This window comes from Podarcis vaucheri (genome assembly GCF_965113315.1).
Source record: "Podarcis vaucheri genome assembly, chromosome: 2".
In the NCBI taxonomy this organism is placed as follows: Eukaryota; Metazoa; Chordata; class Lepidosauria; order Squamata; family Lacertidae; genus Podarcis; species Podarcis vaucheri.
Genome location: NC_138760.1, coordinates 78,687,889 through 78,708,993, shown reverse-complemented (window position 1 = coordinate 78,708,993; position 21,105 = coordinate 78,687,889). Strand labels below are relative to the sequence as shown.

Here is a 21,105-nt window from a genome sequence, read left to right as displayed (position 1 = left end):
ATAATGCAGCTTTCTTCTTTCCTTTGATTATTCCCAGGTACATCTTCCAATGGAAAACATATGTGAACCATATATACACTGAAACAGCCAGCATACTACCATCAGCAACTATGACCACAATAGCTTTATGGTGATTTATCTGCTAGTACACATGCCCAGAAGAAGATCAAACCTATCCATTCTTAAGGAAATCAGCCCTGAGTACTCACTGGAAGGACAGATCGTGAAGCTGAGACTCCAATACTCTGGCCACCTCATGAGAAGAGAAGACTCCCTGGAAAAGACCCTGATGTTGGGAAAGATGGAGGGCACAAGGAGAAGGGGATGACAGAGGACGAGATGGTTGGACAGTGTTCTTGAAGCTACGAACATGTGTTTGACCAAACTGCAGGAGGCAGTGGAAGACAGGAGTGCCTGACGTGCTCTGGTCCATGGGGTCACAAAGAGTCGGACATGACTAAATGACTAAACAACAACAACAACACATGCCCAGAAATGGTTGGCAGCATACACCCTGGCGCTGCTTGCAATGCTATCCCTGCCCTAAGTCTCTGGTCACAGATGAACCTATTCCCATATTTCAGAGTGTCTACAGCTGTGTTTCGCAGTACAGGGGAGGTGTGTCTGCCCTTTGCATAGACGCCATGCATCCTGCCCTACCCTTCATGCATAACACATACCCTGTGACAGAGGATTAATATATCCAAGGACAAGGAGGTCAGAAAGAGCTACTCCAAATTACACAAGTAAGTGCCAGTTGCAAATGTGGCACCAAGGTCTCTAAACTACCTTGCAGATTACAAGTGCTACATAAGCGATAAATATAGCAGCAGTGCTAAGTGTGTGCCTTGGAAGCAGAAGAAACGCTTGGGTTCCATTTATCAGCTGGCAACAATGCAAGTGTATCCACAAAGCCCTAATGCTGTTTGATCAGTTACCTACCAGCCGACTATATGAGAAGCACAAAAAGCAATACGTAATCCAATTCAAAATAAGCAGCTCAGCCCACCAAGGCAAACAGAAAGTAGCAAATCAGCCACAAGTATGGATACCAGCACATAGCCACCTCTCTTGCTTACTTTACATCTACCCTCAAGTCTCTAGTTTCAATTCCCTGATTGAACAAAATCTAAGCACACGTAACTGAAACAACCACACATTTTCCCCCTTTGTACTCTTCCCTTCTCTTTCCTCTGTTGTTTCCCTCGTATCAAAAAATTTCAATTGTAAGCAGCTTGGGTCAGGAAACTGTCCTTTTTTATTTGCAAACAGAGGCGGCTTTAGGGCAGCACAACCAGTTCCACTGCAGTGGGTGCATAGTCTAGGGGACGCCACAGGATGCCAGAACTATTATGTCTTGAATTCAGCGGAATGGGATGCTAGAAGCGGTGAGGGGGGGGGGAGAGCGAATTTGGGTCTCACAAGTCCGCCCCTGCTGTAAAGCATCAAGCACCCTGATGGTGCTGTATAAATAATAGGAGGAGGATGGCTGGACCAGAACTAAAATCATGCAGTGCAAAAAGAGCTACCCTGAAACTCTCACATGCTTTGGCACAATTGTGCCCAACTAACCTAAAAGCTACTCAGAGCTAATCACAGGGCCACATCAACTCTCCAAACACAGCTGACAAGATCAAATTTGCACATCACATCCTGCTGCATGCAGCTTGGTTTCTTGTCTTTTACTGGGAGTAGGACCTGCAATTTGCCACAAGCCTGCTTACTTGGGGTAAGTAACAAACTGCATTTGAACAAGCACCCAAGTGCATTCTACAGAGGTGGGTTTAGAGGAGCCCTATTAGTTGGTTGGTTGTTGAGGGACGCGGGTGGCGCTGTGGGTAAAAGCCTCAGCGCCTAGGGCTTGCCGATCGAAAGGTCGGCGGTTCGAATCCCCGTGGCGGGGTGCGCTCCCGCTGCTCGGTCCCAGCGCCTGCCAACCTAGCAGTTCGAAAGCACCCCCGGGTGCAAGTAGATAAATAGGTACCGCTTACCAGCGGGAAGGTAAACGGCGTTCCGTGTGCTGCGCTGGCTCGCCAGATGCAGCTTTGTCACGCTGGCCACGTGACCCGGAAATGTCTCCGGACAGCGCTGGCCCCCGGCCTCTTGAGTGAGATGGGCGCACAAACCCCAGAGTCTGTCAAGACTGGCCCGTTCGGGCAGGGGTACCTTTACCTTTACCTTTATTAGTTGGTTGAATTGGGCACAGAGCCTTGGGGTGCCGAATTTTGGCACTGCACAGGGCACCGCTGAGATGTGAGACTCCAAGGTCTGCCACTGCATTCTAGAGCAGTCAAGAAGAGTGTGTGTGTGTGTGTGTGTGTGTGTCCTACTATATGAAACCACACTGAAGTAGAACTTGGGAGAAGTCAGGAAACAATGGTGCTTTGGGAGACTAGAAAGGCGAGGAGAAAGATACTGAGGGCACCACCAGATTATAACAATTTTGGGATGAGATTTAATCACATAAAAGCAAATTCAGAATGCACAATTATAATTGATAGGGAGGAGTTGCATTACAAACCCCCTTCCCCACAAGATGGGGCTTTTTGCAACAAGGAGAGTGACAAGAAAATACATTGGAAAGTGTGGGATGGCACTTGCTTTAACACTACATGATCAAACCTCCCCTTTCCACTGCCAAACAAATCAGAATAAATGCTCATTAAATAGCCAATGTCATCTACAGTAATCTCCCTACAAACAAATCAGGATGAATGCTCAATAAATAGGTCATCTGGAAGAGCCTTGGAACAATGGGATGTTTGTGAGGGACAAGATATTGTCCTCATTCCCGGAGGGTCACAATGTTCCTTTTTAACTTCCTGGCACACCCTCTGCTTTATCTGTTCTAATTTATAAGGGATGAAGTACAGTGGTGCCTCGCAAGGTGAAATTAATTCGTTCCGCAAGTTTTTTCTTCTTGCGAGTTTTTCGTCTTGCGAAGCACGGTTTCCCATAGGAATGCATTGAAAATCAATTAATGCGGGACGCGGGTGGCGCTGTGGGCTAAAGCCTCAACGCCTAGGGCTTGCCGATCGAAAGGTCGGCGGTTCGAATCCCCGCGGCGGGGTGCGCTCCCGCTGCTCGGTCCCAGCGCCTGCCCACCTAGCAGTTCGAAAGCACCCCCGGGGGGCAAGTAGATAAATAGGTACCGCTTACCAGCAGGAAGGTAAACGGCGTTCCGTGTGCGGCTCTGGCTCGCCAGAGCAGCGATGTCACGCTGGCCACGTGACCCGGAAGTGTCCCCGGACAGCGCTGGCCCCCGGCCAATAGATGTGAGATGGGCGCACAAACCCCACAGTCTGTCAAGACTGGCCCGTTCGGGCAGGGGTACCTTTACCTTTACCTAGGGAAACCGCCTTCAGACCAGGTCCGGGGACAGTCTGTCCCCAGACCTTTTCTGAAGGCTGGCGGGGGAAGAAGGACTTCCCCGCAGGGCTCCCCAAGCTGTGAATGTCTGCCCCAAGCGAGGGGCAGCAGGCTGCTATCTGCAGCTTGGAGAGCCCTGCGGGGAAGTCCTGCAGGGCTCCCCAAGCTGCGAATGTCTGCCCCGCGCGAGGGGCGCTCTGCTAAAGAGCGCCCCTCGTGCGGGGCAGCAGGCTGCTATCCGCAGCTTGGAGAGCCCTGCGGGGAAGTCCTGCAGGGCTCCCCAAGCTGCAGGTGTCGCGAAGGGCGCTCTGTTCTGAATGTTGGCGGTGGGGAGGAAAAACCCTCCTCCCACCGCAAGCCCCGGGAAGGCTGCGCGCCTTCTCCTCTGTTCCCGGACCTCCCACCACAAGCCTTCAGGACAGGTCTGGGAACAGAGGAGAAGGTGCGCTGCGTTTCCCCGCTGTCCCAGGAGATTTCCCTATGGGCTTTCGTCTTGCGAAGCAAGCCCATAGGGAAATTCGTCTTGCGAAGCCTCTAAAAATCGGAAAACCCTTTCGTCTTGCGGGTTTTTCGTTTAGCGAGGCATTCGTCTTGCGGGGTACCACTGTAAATTCAAGCCACCTCCTCGGTTGTATCATTTACTTACACTCAAATGAGGATGTTTTCTCCTCTAGACTGCTCAGTGCTGGGATAAGACTCCCCACTGTGGGCATAAAGCTACCCAGTGTTGGGATAATAATGCTGAAAAGGCTCAATATACAGCTGACCTTATTGTTTTAATAATATTTTTATTTTTAACCAGAAAACAATACATTAATTATAGAAATGTTAAGTGCTATCTTGTGCAAATTATTCCATATGCAGGGCTTTTTATATAATGTTCTTCATTTGCTTTGCTTTGCTTTTCAGATGGAGGAACTAAGAAGTCTGTGGTGGTTTTGAAATCCATCATTTATCCCTTTCAGGGAAATGGAGCAATACATGTCTGCACATACAATAATATAAGAATGTCATCACACTGTAATTTGCTTGGCCACAGACAGGTAGCATTGAAAACTACAGCATCATGAGAAGCAGTGGGTGGGTGGCCCAGGCAAGCCACAGAAGAACAGTCAGAACAAGCTGCAGCTGCCACCTCAGTTTTGCTGGCTCCTCTGTCTGCCAAACCCTACCTCCGGGATCCAGATCCACAGGCTGGCCGGTGCCACTACCGGCCACCATTGCTCTCCCTGGACAGCTTGAGGATTCACTGCTTCTGCCACCACCCAACCAATTATGATTAAAGGTTGGTCTGGCAGGAGCAGCAGCTCCGGAATAAGCAAGGTGACTAGAAGTGGCACCAACTGGCTGGATAATCTGCTGCTGTAACTGCCACTCACAAGGCTGGCCAGCAGTCACTTGATGTTGGATATGGGTACAAGCATACATGCAACTTCCTGCATAGGTATTAACTGCTTTTTGGCACATTTCAGCATGAAGAAGCCCTGTTATAACACAGGATGCTTTCCTCTAGGTTCCTATGGTCATTTGGATTGTTGTGAATACCTGCAGGTAAGAGATACCATATTGGCCTGAATATAAGCCTCACTTTTTCCCCAAATTCCGACTGTGAAAAGTTAAAGTGTGGTTTATATTCGCGACCTTACGGTATGCAGCCAGGAGCGTGGGGCAAACAGCGACAGGAGAATGGCAAAGTGGCGGCCACCCCGTGTGTAGTCCCCCGTCCTCTCCCCCAAGGCCAGAAAGGGAGGGAGAGAAGAAGGGGCAAGGTTGATGGCAGCGCAGCACAGCTCCACCCCCCACCCCCCCGTATGTAGCCAGGAGCAGCGGGGAATGGAGTGGCTCATATTCGGGTATTTCTTCCTTTTTTTTCTTCCCCCTCCCTCCAATTTTAAAGGTGCAGCTTATATTCGGGCCAATATGGTATACCTGTCTAGTACCAGGCATGCAGCATACCTCTCCTAGCATTTCAAAGAGGGCAGTAAAAGTAATTCACCCCAAATTTAGAGAAGCTAAAATACTGTATTTTCTTAGGACACACGGAGTTAGTGATTAAATTCAGTCTCATGATTTTGAAGTATGTATTATGGACACTATTTTAGTAATCATTAGAATTTCCAGCCCATTTTACATTTTATGAAATGCCTTCTTGCCAGCCCGTAGAATAAATGAAGAAACAACATGCCAGCAGGGCACTCATTGTCCTGCCAGCTACTCAGGTTTCCCTTAAAACTGACAGCTGGAGGAAGGTGGGTGGCAGCTCTGCCAGCAGTTTCCAGTAGCCCTTCCAGTTGCTGTTTAAAACTCTGCAAGAAGCTGATTGGTAGCAGAGAAGGTGAGGCAATGCCTCCTAGAAGCCTGGCCAAGTCTGAGCTGGTCACTAAACTGGAAAAAGTCAGATCAGAATGGAATCAATTCACTTTCAAACCTGATAGCATTGCTTCAAATCTCCCTGAAAAGTTGCCAAAGAGGCACATGAACAAGGAGGAAGGGAAGAAAGCACCTAAAAGTCACAACAGTTTGTCCCTTCATACAAATCCATTAAGCAGCACCAACGGGGGGGGGGGGGGGAGATTAAGGGAGCTCTACCTCTCATTCAGTACAAGGGATAAAATTCCAGTTGATAGCATTGTTGAAGCTACAGCACTTATGGCAAGAAACACCATTCAATATCAGAGCACATGTTTTGCCTGCTGATAGCCACTGATAGCCTTATTCTCCATGAGTTTGTGTAATTCCCCTTTTAAGACATCCAAGTTGGTGACCATCGCTTTCTCTTATGGGAGCAAATTCCATAATTTATCATGGCTATAGCTGGGGATGGGCAGCTGCCCCCCCCCCGCCCACGTGAAGCCTGGCTATGCCCATGCTGTGTCTAGAAGTACTTTTCTTTCGTCTGTCCTGAATCTTCCAACATTCAGCTTCATTGGATGTCTCCAATGGGATAAAAAAAATTCTATCTCCATTTTTCTCTACAACATGTAAATTTTACATACTTCTATGATGTTCCCTCTTACTCATCTTCTTTCTAAGCTACCTCCTTACTTACAAGAGGTCCAGAGGTGGCTGTCAACCTCCTCCTTACTCTCACTGTTGCCTTTGTAGAACTCATCTGTGAGATAGATGGAAGAAAAAACAGAATTAGTTAGTTCTTCCAACCATTTGCTCCAGCCCCTTCTACTGATGGCCTTTCTTCCTCCCAGTCCCAATTGACACCAATCTCCATTGCCCTGGATTCTCCAGGTAGCAGGGCTGGGGAAGGCGTCTGCCCAAGACATTAAAGAAATGTTGCCAGTTTATACAGTACTAAATGAATGAATGCTATAACTCAGTATAAGGCAGCTTCATATTTTATAAACGAAGCAGATCAGTTTTTTTTGGTAGACCATTGGGAGCTCCTTGTAAGCTCCATATTCTAAGTATGGGATGTGAGTGGTGCTGTGGTCTAAACCACTGAGCCTCTTGGGCTTGCCGATCGGAAGGTCAGTGGTTCAAATCCACTCAACGGTAGTGAGCTATTGTTTCTCCATCCCTGTTTCTGCCAACCTAGCAATTCAAAAGCACACAATGCAAGTAGATAAATAGGTACTGCTGCAGCGGGAAGGTAAACAGCATTTCTGTGTGCTCTGGCTTCCGTTGTGGTGTTTCGTTATGGCAGAAGTGGTTTAGTCATGCTGGCCACATGACCCGGAATGCTGTCTGTGGACAAATGCTGGCTCCCTCGGCCTGAAAGTGAGATGAACGCCACACCCCATAGTCACCTTTGACTGGACTAACCATCCAGGGGTCCTTTACCTTTTACCTTGTAAGCACCTCTGAACTTTCCAAGGAAGCAAAGGATTAGCATGATAAATAAATTTTGTAATGGCTTTGGCTATACAAATACCACAAACAACAAATAACAATCTAAATAAACTCATTATGTGGGACAAAATGCAAAACAAATTTAGTTAAATCAACATACTTGTGGTTCTCAGGCAGGCACTTACCCAAACATTCAGCATACTCAGATGGGCTCAGCTTCAGCAAGATGTGGACCTTTTGCCACAATGGGCAACAGATTCTTACGTTGCAGGGGGTTGGACTAGATGACCCTTGTGGTTCTTTCCAACTCTACAAATCTACGATTCTATATGTCACCTTCAGACCATACCCTAGTTCAGGTGGTAAACCTCTGGCATGGGTCCCATCTCAGCCCACAAAGCTGTTTCCCTCAAACCACACACCCCTGCCCTACACCTGACATCAGGTGAGGGACAGGTAGAGATGCAGCTGCTAATGCAAAATTGGGAGCCTGAAAGTATGCTCCCAATTGTGCACTGGCAAGGGAGGCTTGTTGTCACTTCCAGTAAGCTGATTGGCAGTGAGAGCAAGCCAGCTGGGATTGGTTACCAAGTTCTGTATGGGAAGCTTATTGGAGCAGCTGACCCCTGCAGAAAGCAGAGCCTGAAGTCAGTGTAGTCAGCTTGATTGGTGATGGTGACTTCAAGCCTTGCTTGGATTGTTTTTTCTTGAAAAATAGGTCCTGGTGTCCTAGTGACATCAGGTGATTGACAGGTCAATGGCTTTGCAAAGCCACAGCTGTGTTGACAACACCAACTTGCAAATGCTTTAAAGATAGCGTTTAAAGGGTATTTCTCTCAAAGAACTTAGATCTGGAATTGGAAATCAGGCCTAAATAACATGGCCAATGGTCATGGATGATTACCATGAAGCAAAATAAACCTGTTTTGACTTGTATGTAAAGAGCTGAAAATTTGAGTATTTCTTGATAATAATTATTTGAATATGAGCTGAACACCATTTTATATTGCACAGGTTGTAAATATGTACTCCTCGAGTGTTTTGTAGGTTCTGTGTTTAGTTTATCTGTTTTGGCCACAGGGCATAAAACAAGTAAACTGTTTTCACTCTCTTCATTGGGGACCTATTGTATCTTTCTATAAAACAAAAATATAACTTTTTAGTTGAAGGCTGTATATACTAATTTAAACCTCTATTTAAAAACAAATATGTAACTATATTAAAATGGGACTCTAGTGCAATAAAGTTACGGTATGTTACAATAACACTGTTTAGTGCTATTTTTTCTAGAAAAAGAGGTGCCGGACCTCACCATGAATGCCTAAGAGGTGCTAGAACTGAGTTCTGATGAGTTCCAGCTGAAAAAAGACCTGACTTTGAGTGCCTATAAGACACTCAACGGCATTTCCGTGCACTGCTCTGGTTTCCCAGAAGCGGCTTAGTCATTCTGGCCACATGACTCGGAAGCTATTCTGCAGACAAACGCTGGCTCCCTCGGCCTATAGAGCAAGATGAGCGCTGCAACCCCAGAGTTGTCTGTGACTGGGCCTAACTGTCAGGGGTACCTTTACCTTTAAGACACTTTATTAATTTAGGTCCATGTGGCCAATCTTGCTTTTTTTATAATGTCTGATGCACATTCCTGCAACTATCATTACCCTATGGAAAGACCTATGAGTAGCTCATGGCCATCACTGAACCAAAGGCTAGTTTGATTTAGCTAATTTTAGATGTTCTAAATGTGGTTGCATTAAAAAAAAAAATTTCTCACCTTGGGCAACTAATTTGCCTTGTAGTGCAGCTGTAGTAACTCTACAGCTTTAATGTATTTAAATGTTTTAATGTATTTTTAATATTTTGTTGGAAGCCGCCCAGAGTGGCTGGAGAAACCCAGCCAGATGGGCGGGATATAAACAAATAAATTATTATTATTATTACTGCCACAACCAAACACGTAAACATTCCCATCCCGCCCCACCCACAAATTGGGGTGTTACAGGCTACAAAGGTATAGGCCTTTTATAACTCCTTCCATTAAATATATTCTGCGTAAGGTGCCATTTAAATGGTCTCCTATATTTAGGAGTTAAACTGCCTACCTCAGATCTCTTCTGCTTTACCAGGTGCTGGAAACTAGTGGCACTAGGGATCTAGGAAGGCCACTAACTATGCACCAGTCAGAATATTTTTACCATCAGCTCTGCGATACAGCCACTGTCTCTAAAATAGGGGTTGTCATGGGCACAAGGCTGCACTTGAGGTCTTTCCTGGTGCCCACAAAGCCTCTGAGCTCAGGGTGGTTATTTTTTCTACCTTGAAAATAACACCGAGCTGAAGGAAGAAGTTGAAAGTGACCCTCATCCTTAATGCCAATGTGCTGTTCTAGGCTCAGCTTAATTGTACTGGATCTGACTTCTGGCTGAAAAAAAAGCCCTGCTTTTATCCAAGACCCCTTGGAAAAGTAAAGCATGTGTACACACAGTTTGTCTCTGTCCCGTAGGGGCAGGGGAAGAAAGAAAGAGAGAGAAGGGGGAGGGGGGAGGGAGGGAAACAAGAGGGGCGGTACCCACAGCACTAGCTCAATAATCCAAATTTGCCCACAGGCTTTAAAAAGTTGGTAATCCCTGCTCTAAAACTCTGCAGCTGGCTTTTTGATAGCAGGGGGTCGACTGAAGGAACAGATAGTGGAGAAATCACATGGATAGTATCTACCAACATGTCACGCCCCTAGTATCTGTGTTCCCCCCACTCCCTTCAATAAATAACCCTCATACAGCCATGGAATAACTTTTGAAGCAGTGCATACTCCTCTTCTGTTGTACTCACTATGCTCCTCCTATGCCAGCATTTAACAGCTGCACATATTTATATTTCTCTCTCTCGGCTTTAACAAAGCAATAGAAGAAGGAAATAGAAGAGAATGAAGTGGCAGCAGTAGGGAGAATGAGAGGCAAACAGTGGTAAAATGTCCCACCCAATTGCTATTTTTCTATGCAAGCACATAAGCAGCATAATCAAGCCTATGTACAGTTAAGATTAGTTCCTCTGTTGCCCCAGGACTCCACTCTCAGTTTCCCATCACTATGCCTTCTATCTAGCTACTAGTCCAGGATCCCCATTATCAATCTACAGGTGCCGCTGTGAGGTACCAATTGGACCCATCAGTAAAAGCATCAATTATCCAGTTAGGAAACCGGCCTACAGAAGCAACACAATGCACCCATTCTGAGACACTGAGCAACTCTCAGCCCAGGCTTCCAGTAGATTAGGAAATCTACATATAAAGCCTTCTCAGATCAGAACACCACCACCCTTAGGTCATTCTCTGCAATCTATTGTGGGCAGCCCAGATCTGCCTCACTCAAGTCTGCCTACGCCATCTCCCTGGCCATCAGCTTTGTTCTGCCTAGCTGATCTTCGCTGCTAATGTGGACTGTCTCCTCATATATAAATCTGCTATAACCTTCACACCATGGCAACTGCCTGTCCCCTGAAACTAACACAGTAGAGGAAATACATCAATCCAACCCAAAATATCACTTCAGACCTACAGCAGTTGGGTAACAGCCTAAAGATGCTATTCCTAACATCAAGTCAAACCGCTATGCCTGAAGTTGAACTGTCAATTTTGCAGACGCCACATGGAGGGCAAAAAGAGGTGAACTTGTCCTAGACCAGGGGTAGGCAACCTAAGGCCTGGGGGCCGGATGCAGCCCAATTGTCTTCTCAATCTGGCCCGCGGACGGTCCGGGAATCAGCGTGTTTTTACATGAGTAGAATGTGTGCTTTTATTTAAAATGCATCTCTGGGTTATTTGTGGGGCATAGGAATTCGTTCATCCCCCCCCCAAAAAAAAAAAAATAGTCTGGCCCACCACATGGTCTGAGGGACAGTGGACCAACCCACGGCTGAAAAAGGTTGCTGACCCCTGTCCTACACCCACCCGCCTTGTCCCTGGCTAAGCTGGCATTTGAGCCCCTACTTCCAAGATTCAAAGCTGAATGCTATCTGCTGGAGCACTGCAGCTCAAGAGTCTTTGTATTTAGGCCTCTGTTTCTGTAAAAACAATAGAACTCAAAAGAGGGGTGCAGTATTTTCTAGACAAAGCCAGAAATGCCCAGGCTCCTCTTAGAAGAACCTGCAGCTCTCCTTGCGGTCTACCGGAGCAATCCACCTGCAGGACAGGCTTGGAAACCTTAAACAAAAAGGGGGGCTTGCCCAGCAGCAGCCCTCCAAGACCCCAAAGCAGTCGTCTTAATGTAGAAATTTGAAAGTTATTTCACTGACTCTTTCAGTGGCTCCGCCCACATTCAGCAATTACTGGGAATGTGTGTGCTCATGTTTAGAAAAAAGAAGCCCACAACACACTGGAACGCAGATGTCTAATGATAGGTTTCGACTTGGTGATCTCAGGCTGTTGGGAGTCTCTTTCTTAACTTTCCTCCACCCCTCCCTTGCAAATTAGTCCAGGCAGTCTATTAAATCACTTTTTCCTAGCAACCCCTCTTAGACACATGTGCACGCATATACACAGGACAGAAGCCATCTCAGTCTTTCCAACTCCTTCCTTGTGCGATTCACAAATCATGTGATTTGGGAGGATTCTTTTTTAAAAATAAAATAGGTTTTTATACCAAGGCTTCTCCCGCAGAGTCAAAAGCTTTTGATTTCTTTAGTTTGCAGGGCAAACTTTCTTCCCTTCGTTCCCAACAAGACAGGATATCAGTCAGTTATTCTGCTGGAGCAATGCAAAGCAGCAACCAGAGGAGAAACTGACAAGAGGCCTTTTGGCTCCAGCTTTCCATGGCTGGAGAAGTAGAGCCTGACAAGCGTTACTCAGTCTAGCTTGGCTTGCCACATCCGTTGGCTGCAGGCGTTGTGGTGCTAGGCTTCAGTTAAAGCATTCCAGGGTGACTGCATAAGAGCCAAGGTCTACTGGAAATAAACTCTGCCAAGCATTTAGGACCTTCAGCAGCAGCCTGGGAGGCAGGCAGTTTTATTTGCTTCCCCCAGCTCACTGTGGCACAGACATATGTCAGTGAGTCTACTCTGAGTAAAAACTAGTTGAAACCACCCGAAGTATTTGGGTGGCTTCTTCATTACCCAAAATCCCAAATTCTCTGCCAAATGAGAACAATGATGCCCCAGTTTGTAAGACTGTGATGAAAATACATTGGAAAAGGATTGCAATACTGTCCTTTGCCGGCCAGTACTTGATGTTTGAATCGAAGCTGGAAGACCGACATCCAAATCCCAGTACTGCGGGTGGCCCTGGATATGTCACTGCCCAACATATAACATGGAACTAACTCCCACTCCATAATGTTTTGAAAATGAATGTGACGCAGAAATGCTGCCAACCAGCCTGAGACTTGGAGACAGGGTGAGCTATAATAATAAACCGGAAGTCTGTTACCCAGTGGAAAACCTAGAACAGGACTATTTTATCTAATGACTAATGTGAATCATCCCCACTTTGCTGTCGTTTCCAGGAGAAAGCAAAAGAGGAAGACCTTTGTCTGCAGTGCAAAGGACTTGGCGCAGTCCTGTCCTTGGGGACACTGCCCCATCTGCCTTGCAAATCTACAGAAATAGCAACAGTTGAGCACAGCTGTTCTTTATACCATAAGACTGCAAACCATCTTGGGAGCTCAAGTCTCTAGAAGTGAAGAACTCTTGCCCACCCATCAGGACAAGAGATCTCAAAATATACCCATGATTAAACAAAATCAAGAGGGCATCCCTATATAGTACAGTTTTATACCAGTTTAACTGTCATGGCTTCTGCCCTCCCCCCAAAATCCTGGAAATTGATGCTTGTTAAGGGTGCTGAGAATGATGTTTTGGATGGCCTTAACCCTCTTCTCCACACAGATTCCTGGAGACACACACATTGGCTCAGCGTGCACACAATACTAAGTCAAATCACGGCATAACGCAAGTGCATAAGCAAGCAAACTTCCAAGAAGTAGATCACAGCCACTTCGCCCTACTTCAGTCCTGCTGCTCTTGACAACACACTAAGACAAACCACGGCTTAGCTCAAAGCAGAAGAACTGGAAGAGGAACATGGAGGAACATCTTCTCTCCAGGAATCCACATGTCCACACACTAACCCATGCTTTATCTTGAGATTATGTGCAAACAGGGTCATTTTTTGTTAAAACTAGTTTAAGAATGAGAAGACATACCCTAGGCCAGCCTTCCACAGCCTGGACACGGAGCAATGGATCCAAACTACAAGAAAGAAGATTCCACCTAAACATTAGGAAGAACTTCCTGACAGTAAGAGCTGTTCAACAGTGGAATTTGCTGCCAAGGAGTGTGGTGGAGTCTCCTTCTTTGGAGGTCTTTAAGCAGAGGCTTGACAACCATATGTCAGGAGTGCTCTGATGGTGTTTCCTGCTTGGCAGGGGGTTGGACTCGATGGCCCTTGTGGTCTCTTCCAACTCTATGATTCTATGATTCTATGATTCTACCCTTCAGATACTGCAAGCGCCCGTCAGTCTCACCAATGGTCAGGAATTATGGGAATTTGAGTCAAGATCTGGAGAGGACCAGGCTGGTGAAAGGCAGATCTAGAGGACGCCAAAAAATGTTCACAGGCTCCAATAATAGGATAACTTTATGGCCCTATAGCTTCATTTATGCATCCATGACTAGCTTAGAAAGACTGCATCCCTCACCATGCAGGGGAACATATTGAAAGGAAAAATACCTCCGAATATACGGTAAACACTTCACAAACTGTGAGCAAGCCATTTTTCAAATATTTGGAGAGGCTCGGGGAAGGAAGCAGAGCTGTTTCTGGTGGGGTCTGTCCATCCATCAAGTGAGAGTGATGTAAGCGGGAAATAATTTGTGTACTCCTTAACCAGACTGACAAAAGCAGAGGTTACCCAACATTTGGCACCATGGTGGAAATATTAGTTTGTCAAGACCAATTCAAATTCAGGTCCTCTCTCACATTTAGCAGCAGAAAAGGGAGAGAAAAGGAGCCTGATCTGGTAGTTTTCCACTTCTCTGCCAATACAGTATACACTGATTCAGGGATATCTAGGACTCAGCAGAAAAATCTCTCTACCAGCAGTCATAATGACTGCAAAGCTCACACACTGCTAAATTAGAACACTGGATGGGAAACATCAATAGTAGAGTGAGTATCAACACTAATAACTGCAGAACACTATACCTGTGGGAATGCTGATAAAACTATTTAACATAACTTTTGTAAATGGACAGGTACAGCAACTTAATCATGTATGTGAAATCCTAAGAAATTTTGGAGGGATGCTCCAAACCACAGAAAGATGAGTGTGTTTTTTAAAAAAATGAAAGGAATTTTGCAGACACAGCTATAACAAATGGTTTATTATCTCAATGAGATGAAAATGAAACCCTGGAAATCAGCAACTCTGCAAAAGATTCCAGATATATATTCAGAGCTATTTTTTGTTTTATTTGTATACTATATGGTTTATGACTCTAACATGTAGTTAACAGCATTTGCTCTTGATTGCATTCCTACAATGAACATGTTTTTTGCTTTCTGCATTCTCAAAACTATATAACATGGTGTACCTGCAAAAAGCCACTGTAATTAACAATGTTTCCAGAGAACTGCCTATACTGCAGTGTGTATTTATGTGGCATGAGTAGTCCTGGTCATTATGAAAATGATTATGCATTCCAACTTCGTGCCTGCAACCTCACTTCCCTCCTGCTATTGCTTAAAAACTAGCTAGGGTAATTCCAACACTTGTTCTGGCCCTCCCCATCAGATGAAGAACTTGAACTCATAATTCCAGCTCTGCCAAATGCTTTAATTCTTAAATCAGATTGAGGCATGAGGTCCAGAGGATGGAAACATGGTAACAGACCTATTCTGTGGTGGCTCCCTACTTGTGAAATGCTCTCCCTAGAGGCTCACTTGGTGCCTTCATTACATATTTAGGCACCAGGTAAAAACATTTTCCCTTAACTAGACCTTTGGCTGATTAATGTTCTAGGTCCTTTTAATTGTGCTTGTGGGAGGAGGGTTTATTAGTTTCTTGTTCTTGTTTTTATTATGTATTTTGTGTTCTCATTTTGTGTTCTCACAGCGGGTGGCGCTGTGGTCTAAACCACTGAGCCTAGGGCTTGCCGATCAGAAGGTCGGTGGTTCGAATCCCTGCGACGGGGTGAGCTCCCGTTGCTCGGTCCCAGCTCCTGCCCACCTAGCAGCTCGAAAGCACATCAAAGTGCAAGTAGATAAATAGGTACCGCTTCGGCAGGAAGGTAAACGGCGTTTCCTTGCACTGCTCTGGTTTGCCAGAAGCAGCTTAGTCATGCTGGCCATATGACCCAGAAGCTGTCTGCAGACAAACGCTGGCTCCCTCAGCCTATAGAGCAAGATGAGCGCCGCAACCTCAGAGTTGTCCGTGACTGGGCTTAATGGTCAGGGGTCCCTTTACCTTTACCTTATTGTATTTTTATGTTGTGAACCACCCCACTATCGTGGGATAATAAATAAATAATAATACCTATCTGCTTAAAGGAGCTTGAAACACAATTGGCTTGCAGACACTTTAAGCTACATATGCAGACTCTTCTGCATTGGTGTAACAACAGATGAACACTGGCAGATGACAGCAACACAGCTGAGATATTGAAGGCAGGTAACTTCATTTTTTGACCACAGCTACCACAAAACTTACCGAATAACTAGAATGAGCAGAGTACAAATTACAAATAATAATCCCTTATCATAAGACCCCAAAAAATTTCCTCTGCCTCTATAAATGCTTTCAGGATAATGCCTCAGCTTCAAAAATACACTGATGGTAGTGTCCAGTTAGCAGAGGCAGAATTTCAATTTATATCATTTTAGCAACACTGGACCAGTCAAACTTGCTGCATTTGCAAAATAACCTCTAGTGGTGGAGGGAGGGGGGAAGAGTGTACAGGGTCTGGAAAAGAAGAGCAAAGACCACATGCAAGAGAAACTAGTGCTGTCCCAATCAGCTACTGTCTTAAAAGCGTTTAGAAACTCTTTCCGTGCAAGTTTCAATCAAACATTGGTTGAAGATTAAGCACAATGGTCTATTGCTTCCTGATTCCTTGACTTACACTGAATAACTATATTATTCCAGTAAGATAAAGAGATGCCAGAGATACACACTTTTCACAGCAGGCAGAACTAATCTCTCTCTCTCTGTAAGCCCTTTGTATTTACAATACAAACAACATGGTTAGTAAGGAAGGTTATTCACATGCTTTTGCTGCCTCCCGGACTCTCTTCTATATGCAGATTCCTTTTACCAAATGCGTTTCATCTTCTACTCTTGTGCAAGGAATCAAAAATATCCACAGCTGAGATCACACTTGAAAATATCACAGAGAGATGGTCTCTGATAAAGGCGGCAGGAGCTGCAACAAAATACTGAGAACACTTATTTGTATGTTTTTGTTTAAAAGAAGGGAGATGTGCTACACTTAAGACTGATGAAGAAACCTTACATTTCAAGGGATCCTTCAAAGGCCTCCAATAAAGTTTTTGAAGATGTGCTAGAGAGATTTTAAACAGGTAACTACTGAAATAGTTAGTGGTAGTTTTATAAGGGTGTTTATATTTATATTTATTTATTTATACTTATTTATTTATGAAAAGTGAGAGGATGAACACATGAATACATTTACAAAGTGACCCTATATAGGTCTGCTCAAACCTAAGTCTTATGGTGTTAGGTGAGTCTTTCAGGCAAGTAAGTACAGGGTTACAGCTTTAATTCATTAATTAAATAGTGTAAACCCTAAGCTCAACCGTGTCTCATCCTGTTCTGCCTGTATTCCAGTTTAGACACTGGAGACAGCATCTTCATTCCCCATGCAGAATCTCTAAACATGTCAAAGAGCTGCCATGTTCCCCTTCTGAGTGTTAGCATTAGAAAGAAAGAAAGAACACCACACTGCACCACAAACAACAGAGTAAAAGTCTTACTTTTGGGGGCCATAATTATAGAATGCCCTCATCCTTGAACTATAATTGGCACCAACTTTGATGCATTTCTAGCACAATAGAAATCTCACTTATTCCAACAGAAGCAGCGTAAATGTAACAGATTAAATCTCAGGCTAGGGTCTGGGAGATCTCAATTCAAGTTCACAGCCATGTATGCTGCCCTTTGGAAGAAAGGAGGACTGCAAATGCCATTTTAAAAATTAAAAAAATATGAGAGGTTAATTGACTTGGCTAGATTTTCAAATGTTATTATTCCCGACTTCACTCTGGCATTATCTACTCCCTTTCAACATCATCATCATTCCTCTTCCTTCTCCTTGGTTTTAACTGCTATAAGGTACCCTCTTTTGCATTGCTCTGTGATGAAGGGCAGCTTAAAAATTATTTTTAATCTGCAAGTACCAGAAAAGGGGTAGGAAAAGCCAGAAGCAGACATTTCAGCATCTGAAATTACTTCAGATGGAATGACCTCTTGCTCACAATGGAATAACCAAAACTGGTTCAGCTAATAATTACTATTACCTGGAAAATGTGCTACACTGACAACTCCTCTATTTGCTCAGCCCTGTGTCCTTAGATCAATGCACTAGCAGAAAAACTCAACTGATAGCTTCTCTGGCATACGTGCTTCTTCAAAGCTGCTGATCAGAAAATTACACAGGCTGTGCTAGTGTAACAGGAAGTGCTTATGCCACAAACAAGTGCACAACCCTATTTTTCTGGCAACGTTGTGGTTGGTTTGGAAGTTTTTTGTTTGTTTTTTAATCAGGCTGTCAAAAGCCCAACTACAACAGATTGTTTGAACAGATGAATCCAGGTTTAGATACATTTTTTCCTCTGTAAAGACAATATGCAAAATAAAGAGTGCTCTTTAGGGGTGTATGCAAAGGTCTGTCTATCCCCAATGGGGTATTTGATTCCCCCCCCCCGCCATAGCAGCCACATACACTGCATTGCAAATGGCTGTTGAAACTCAGTCAAGTTGCAAAAGTCTTCTAAAGAAAATTCAAGGCCCTGCTTGACACAATAGCTGTGCAATTTTCTGGATTGTGGCCAACATCAAAAGTCTGAAAAGAGAAGCTGAGCACAGACCCCCTACAAGAAAAAACACCCTCTTATATAAAGGTCTGGATGGTGACATGCAAGCTCTGTATTTTACTAAAACTGCCTGTAATATGTTCTTTTATGACAGCACCACTTCTCAGCACCTAGAGAACTAGGGAAATGAAAGAAATACAGTAGTATTCAGCCACCCATGGGAATACCCACTCCAAGATAATGAGCCAATAAACCAAATATCTACTGTCTATGGTAATATTAGCATTTAAACACAGTGGAATATATAGATATGTATATGGTAGTTCGCCTCTCTGATACTTGAGCAGACCATCTCTCCTTAGCTGCTTTCAAAAGTTTCTGCACCCTTTTCCAAGTATTTTCACTTTACACCTTCTTGCAAGAGGCTTTGTACTTTTAACACAACAGGCAGAAATTCAACAGGTGCAATATTTCCTACCCACCAAAAAATAAAGAAGCATAAATATATTCAGATAAACACAATCTTCAACTACAAAACATATTGGTTCAAAAGCATAACCCCCAAGTACAACAATATAAATTATTCACTATACACATTAATGAATAAAAATACAAAGCATCACATCTGTTTGCAGGATCATGTCTGGTATGTAAGTTACAGCATATACAGTATGATCATAAAGCTAAATCACTGCAAGTTTACCTTAAGGCTACTCAACTCATCCATTTCATGAGTGTGCACATTATTATTCTTAAGTAAATTCCTATTCCTCATAGTGCACATTCCCAAAGTCGAAGATCTACTTCAGATCTAACATATCAGAAAATAGATTTTCCTGGTACTCAAGTAATGATTGTGTTAACAGTGATGCAAACAAGAAGCAGTTCTCCCTGAGACTTACCGTGTGAGGGCTGTCATAGTAGAGAGCAATGGAGCACAGCCTTGGAGAGATGCTGCAGCTCTCCGTAAACAGCCTTCCAGAGTCACCATAAGGCCCCACCTGGAATTTATATGCCACAGTGATGCTGCTGAAGGGGGGCAAACCAGCACTCACAATCACTTCTGTGAAGAGCCCCGAATAAACAGCAAAGCCAAAGAGCGTCAACAGCAGAAGCGTAACCAGTGCAGCAAACAATCCAATGAGCAGCCAGTCTGCCATGACTCCAGGTGCCTCAAACTGCAGGAATCAACTGCAGGACAAGAGAGGAGGACAAAAATTAGGTAATCATAATACAGATGGATACTTCCTAGAGTAACAGATAAGTTTAGGGAAAGTTTTCCCAAAGAAAATATGACTCAGATCCACACTGCAGACCTTTGCATTTGCAAGGCAGTGTTGTAATGGAATTGTTCATGTTTACAGGTCACTGCTGTACTGAAATTATTTGCCACTGCTGCTCAAGGGACACCCTGCATAGAATAACATGTTGTAAGTCACTTGTCTACAATGAAAGCCTTTACTTCATGCAGCTGGGAAGCTCAATAAGGAGGATCTCAGTGATGTTTGAAATGCATATGTGCACCAATCCAGATGCCATAGGTCAGGCTTCCTCAACCCCAGCCCTCCAGATGTTTTTGGCCTACAACTCCCATGATCCCTAGCTAGCAGGACCAGTGGTCAGGGATGCTGGGAACTGTAGTCTCAAAACATCTGGAGGGCCGAAGTTGAGGAAGCCTGGCATAGGTGCACCAATCCAGATGGCCATGCACAGACAGTGGGTGTCAGATACATACACAATGTTTCTCTGACCCACAGAGTATTTCAAAAATACATTTTTGGTCCCTTTCACTGAATCCCAGCTTTTATGTCAGAACTGCCTTGACCTTATCCAACATCACTGTTCATTCTTGGTCAGTCTGCAATTGGCTTCAGCCTCAGCAGTCCCTAAAGGGGACCCACCAACCCCAGGCAAACTGCACACTGGGAACTCCTCATAGAATGTAAATCCCATAATGGAACTGGAATGGCCATGAGTTAAGAGAATTGTGTGTGCATGGGGTGATGGTAAAGGCAGAGGAAGACAGCTATCAGGGGCTTTCGGCACCTCCTTCACAATATTCCACATATTCCCTTGCATCTCTAAACCTCCACCTTCCACTGTGTTTCACTTTCAGTCAACCCTCTTTTTGCTCGTCTCCCTGTACTTTTATGCCTAATTTCCCCTTTATCCATACAAGAAATTAGCACAGATAGCAGCATTTTCATTTGGTGCTTTGCAGGTGCTCACCAAGTAAGAATATCCAAAAATATAAGAAATAATGTGACCATAATTAATATGATCCTTAGTCAATGGGAATAAAATGGAACACAAAACTTTCTTCCTACATATCCTCTGTAAGGTCAAAGATGGAGTGCGGGAGGAAGGTGGAGGAAAGGGTGCCAAAAGTGGTTCAGCAACACTGAAGCCACTCTCACCAGAATAGAAATTGTATTGCACTGCTGGTTCATATGGCATGAACAGCTGCAGTAAAATGCAGTTACTGAAAAAAGGCAGCATAAAATCAATCTGAGGATTCCCAGAAAAAAGGTCAGAAGTAGTGATTATCAAGTGGGGGTGTTGTGTGCCTTGCAAGGAGTGGGAGTAACATGGATTGACCCAAGTTGTTGTTTTTTCAAAACGGACTTTATGAAGCCACTTTGATTTCTGAATTTAGATGTGGTCCTTTAAAATTGAGCCTACTTAGAAACAACTTAATTATACCTAAGCAACTGTTCATTCTGTTTGGCAATTAATAAAAACCACATCTTAGTGTAAACTGCAATGTGATTAGGCTACTATCCACCCTAGTGAGATCAGCAGAGAGCAAGGACAACTGTGGAAAAGAAATCTGATTTGCCCTTGAAAAATGTCACAGTTAATTTTATACTAGCATTTATAATATCTTACTGGAA

The 21,105-nt window shown here is 44.4% G+C and overlaps 1 protein-coding gene across 4 annotated transcripts in view; it reads right to left on the bottom strand.

Moving 5' to 3' along the window:
- Positions 1–21,105, bottom strand: part of TEX264 (testis expressed 264, ER-phagy receptor) — a 150,624-nt gene that overhangs the window by 123,590 nt on the left and 5,929 nt on the right. For 3 of the 4 annotated variants that reach the window (XM_082214588.1, XM_082214590.1, XM_082214589.1), the window contains exons 3-4: positions 19,114–19,402; positions 6,419–6,481 (exon numbers count right to left, since the gene is read on the bottom strand). In XM_082214588.1, coding sequence (XP_082070714.1) covers positions 6,419–6,481; positions 19,114–19,371 — 321 coding nt within the window. In that variant the 5' untranslated portion in view covers positions 19,372–19,402. The remainder of the gene's footprint in view (positions 1–6,418; positions 6,482–19,113; positions 19,403–21,105) is intronic. The other variant, XM_082214591.1, reaches the window with a different exon arrangement.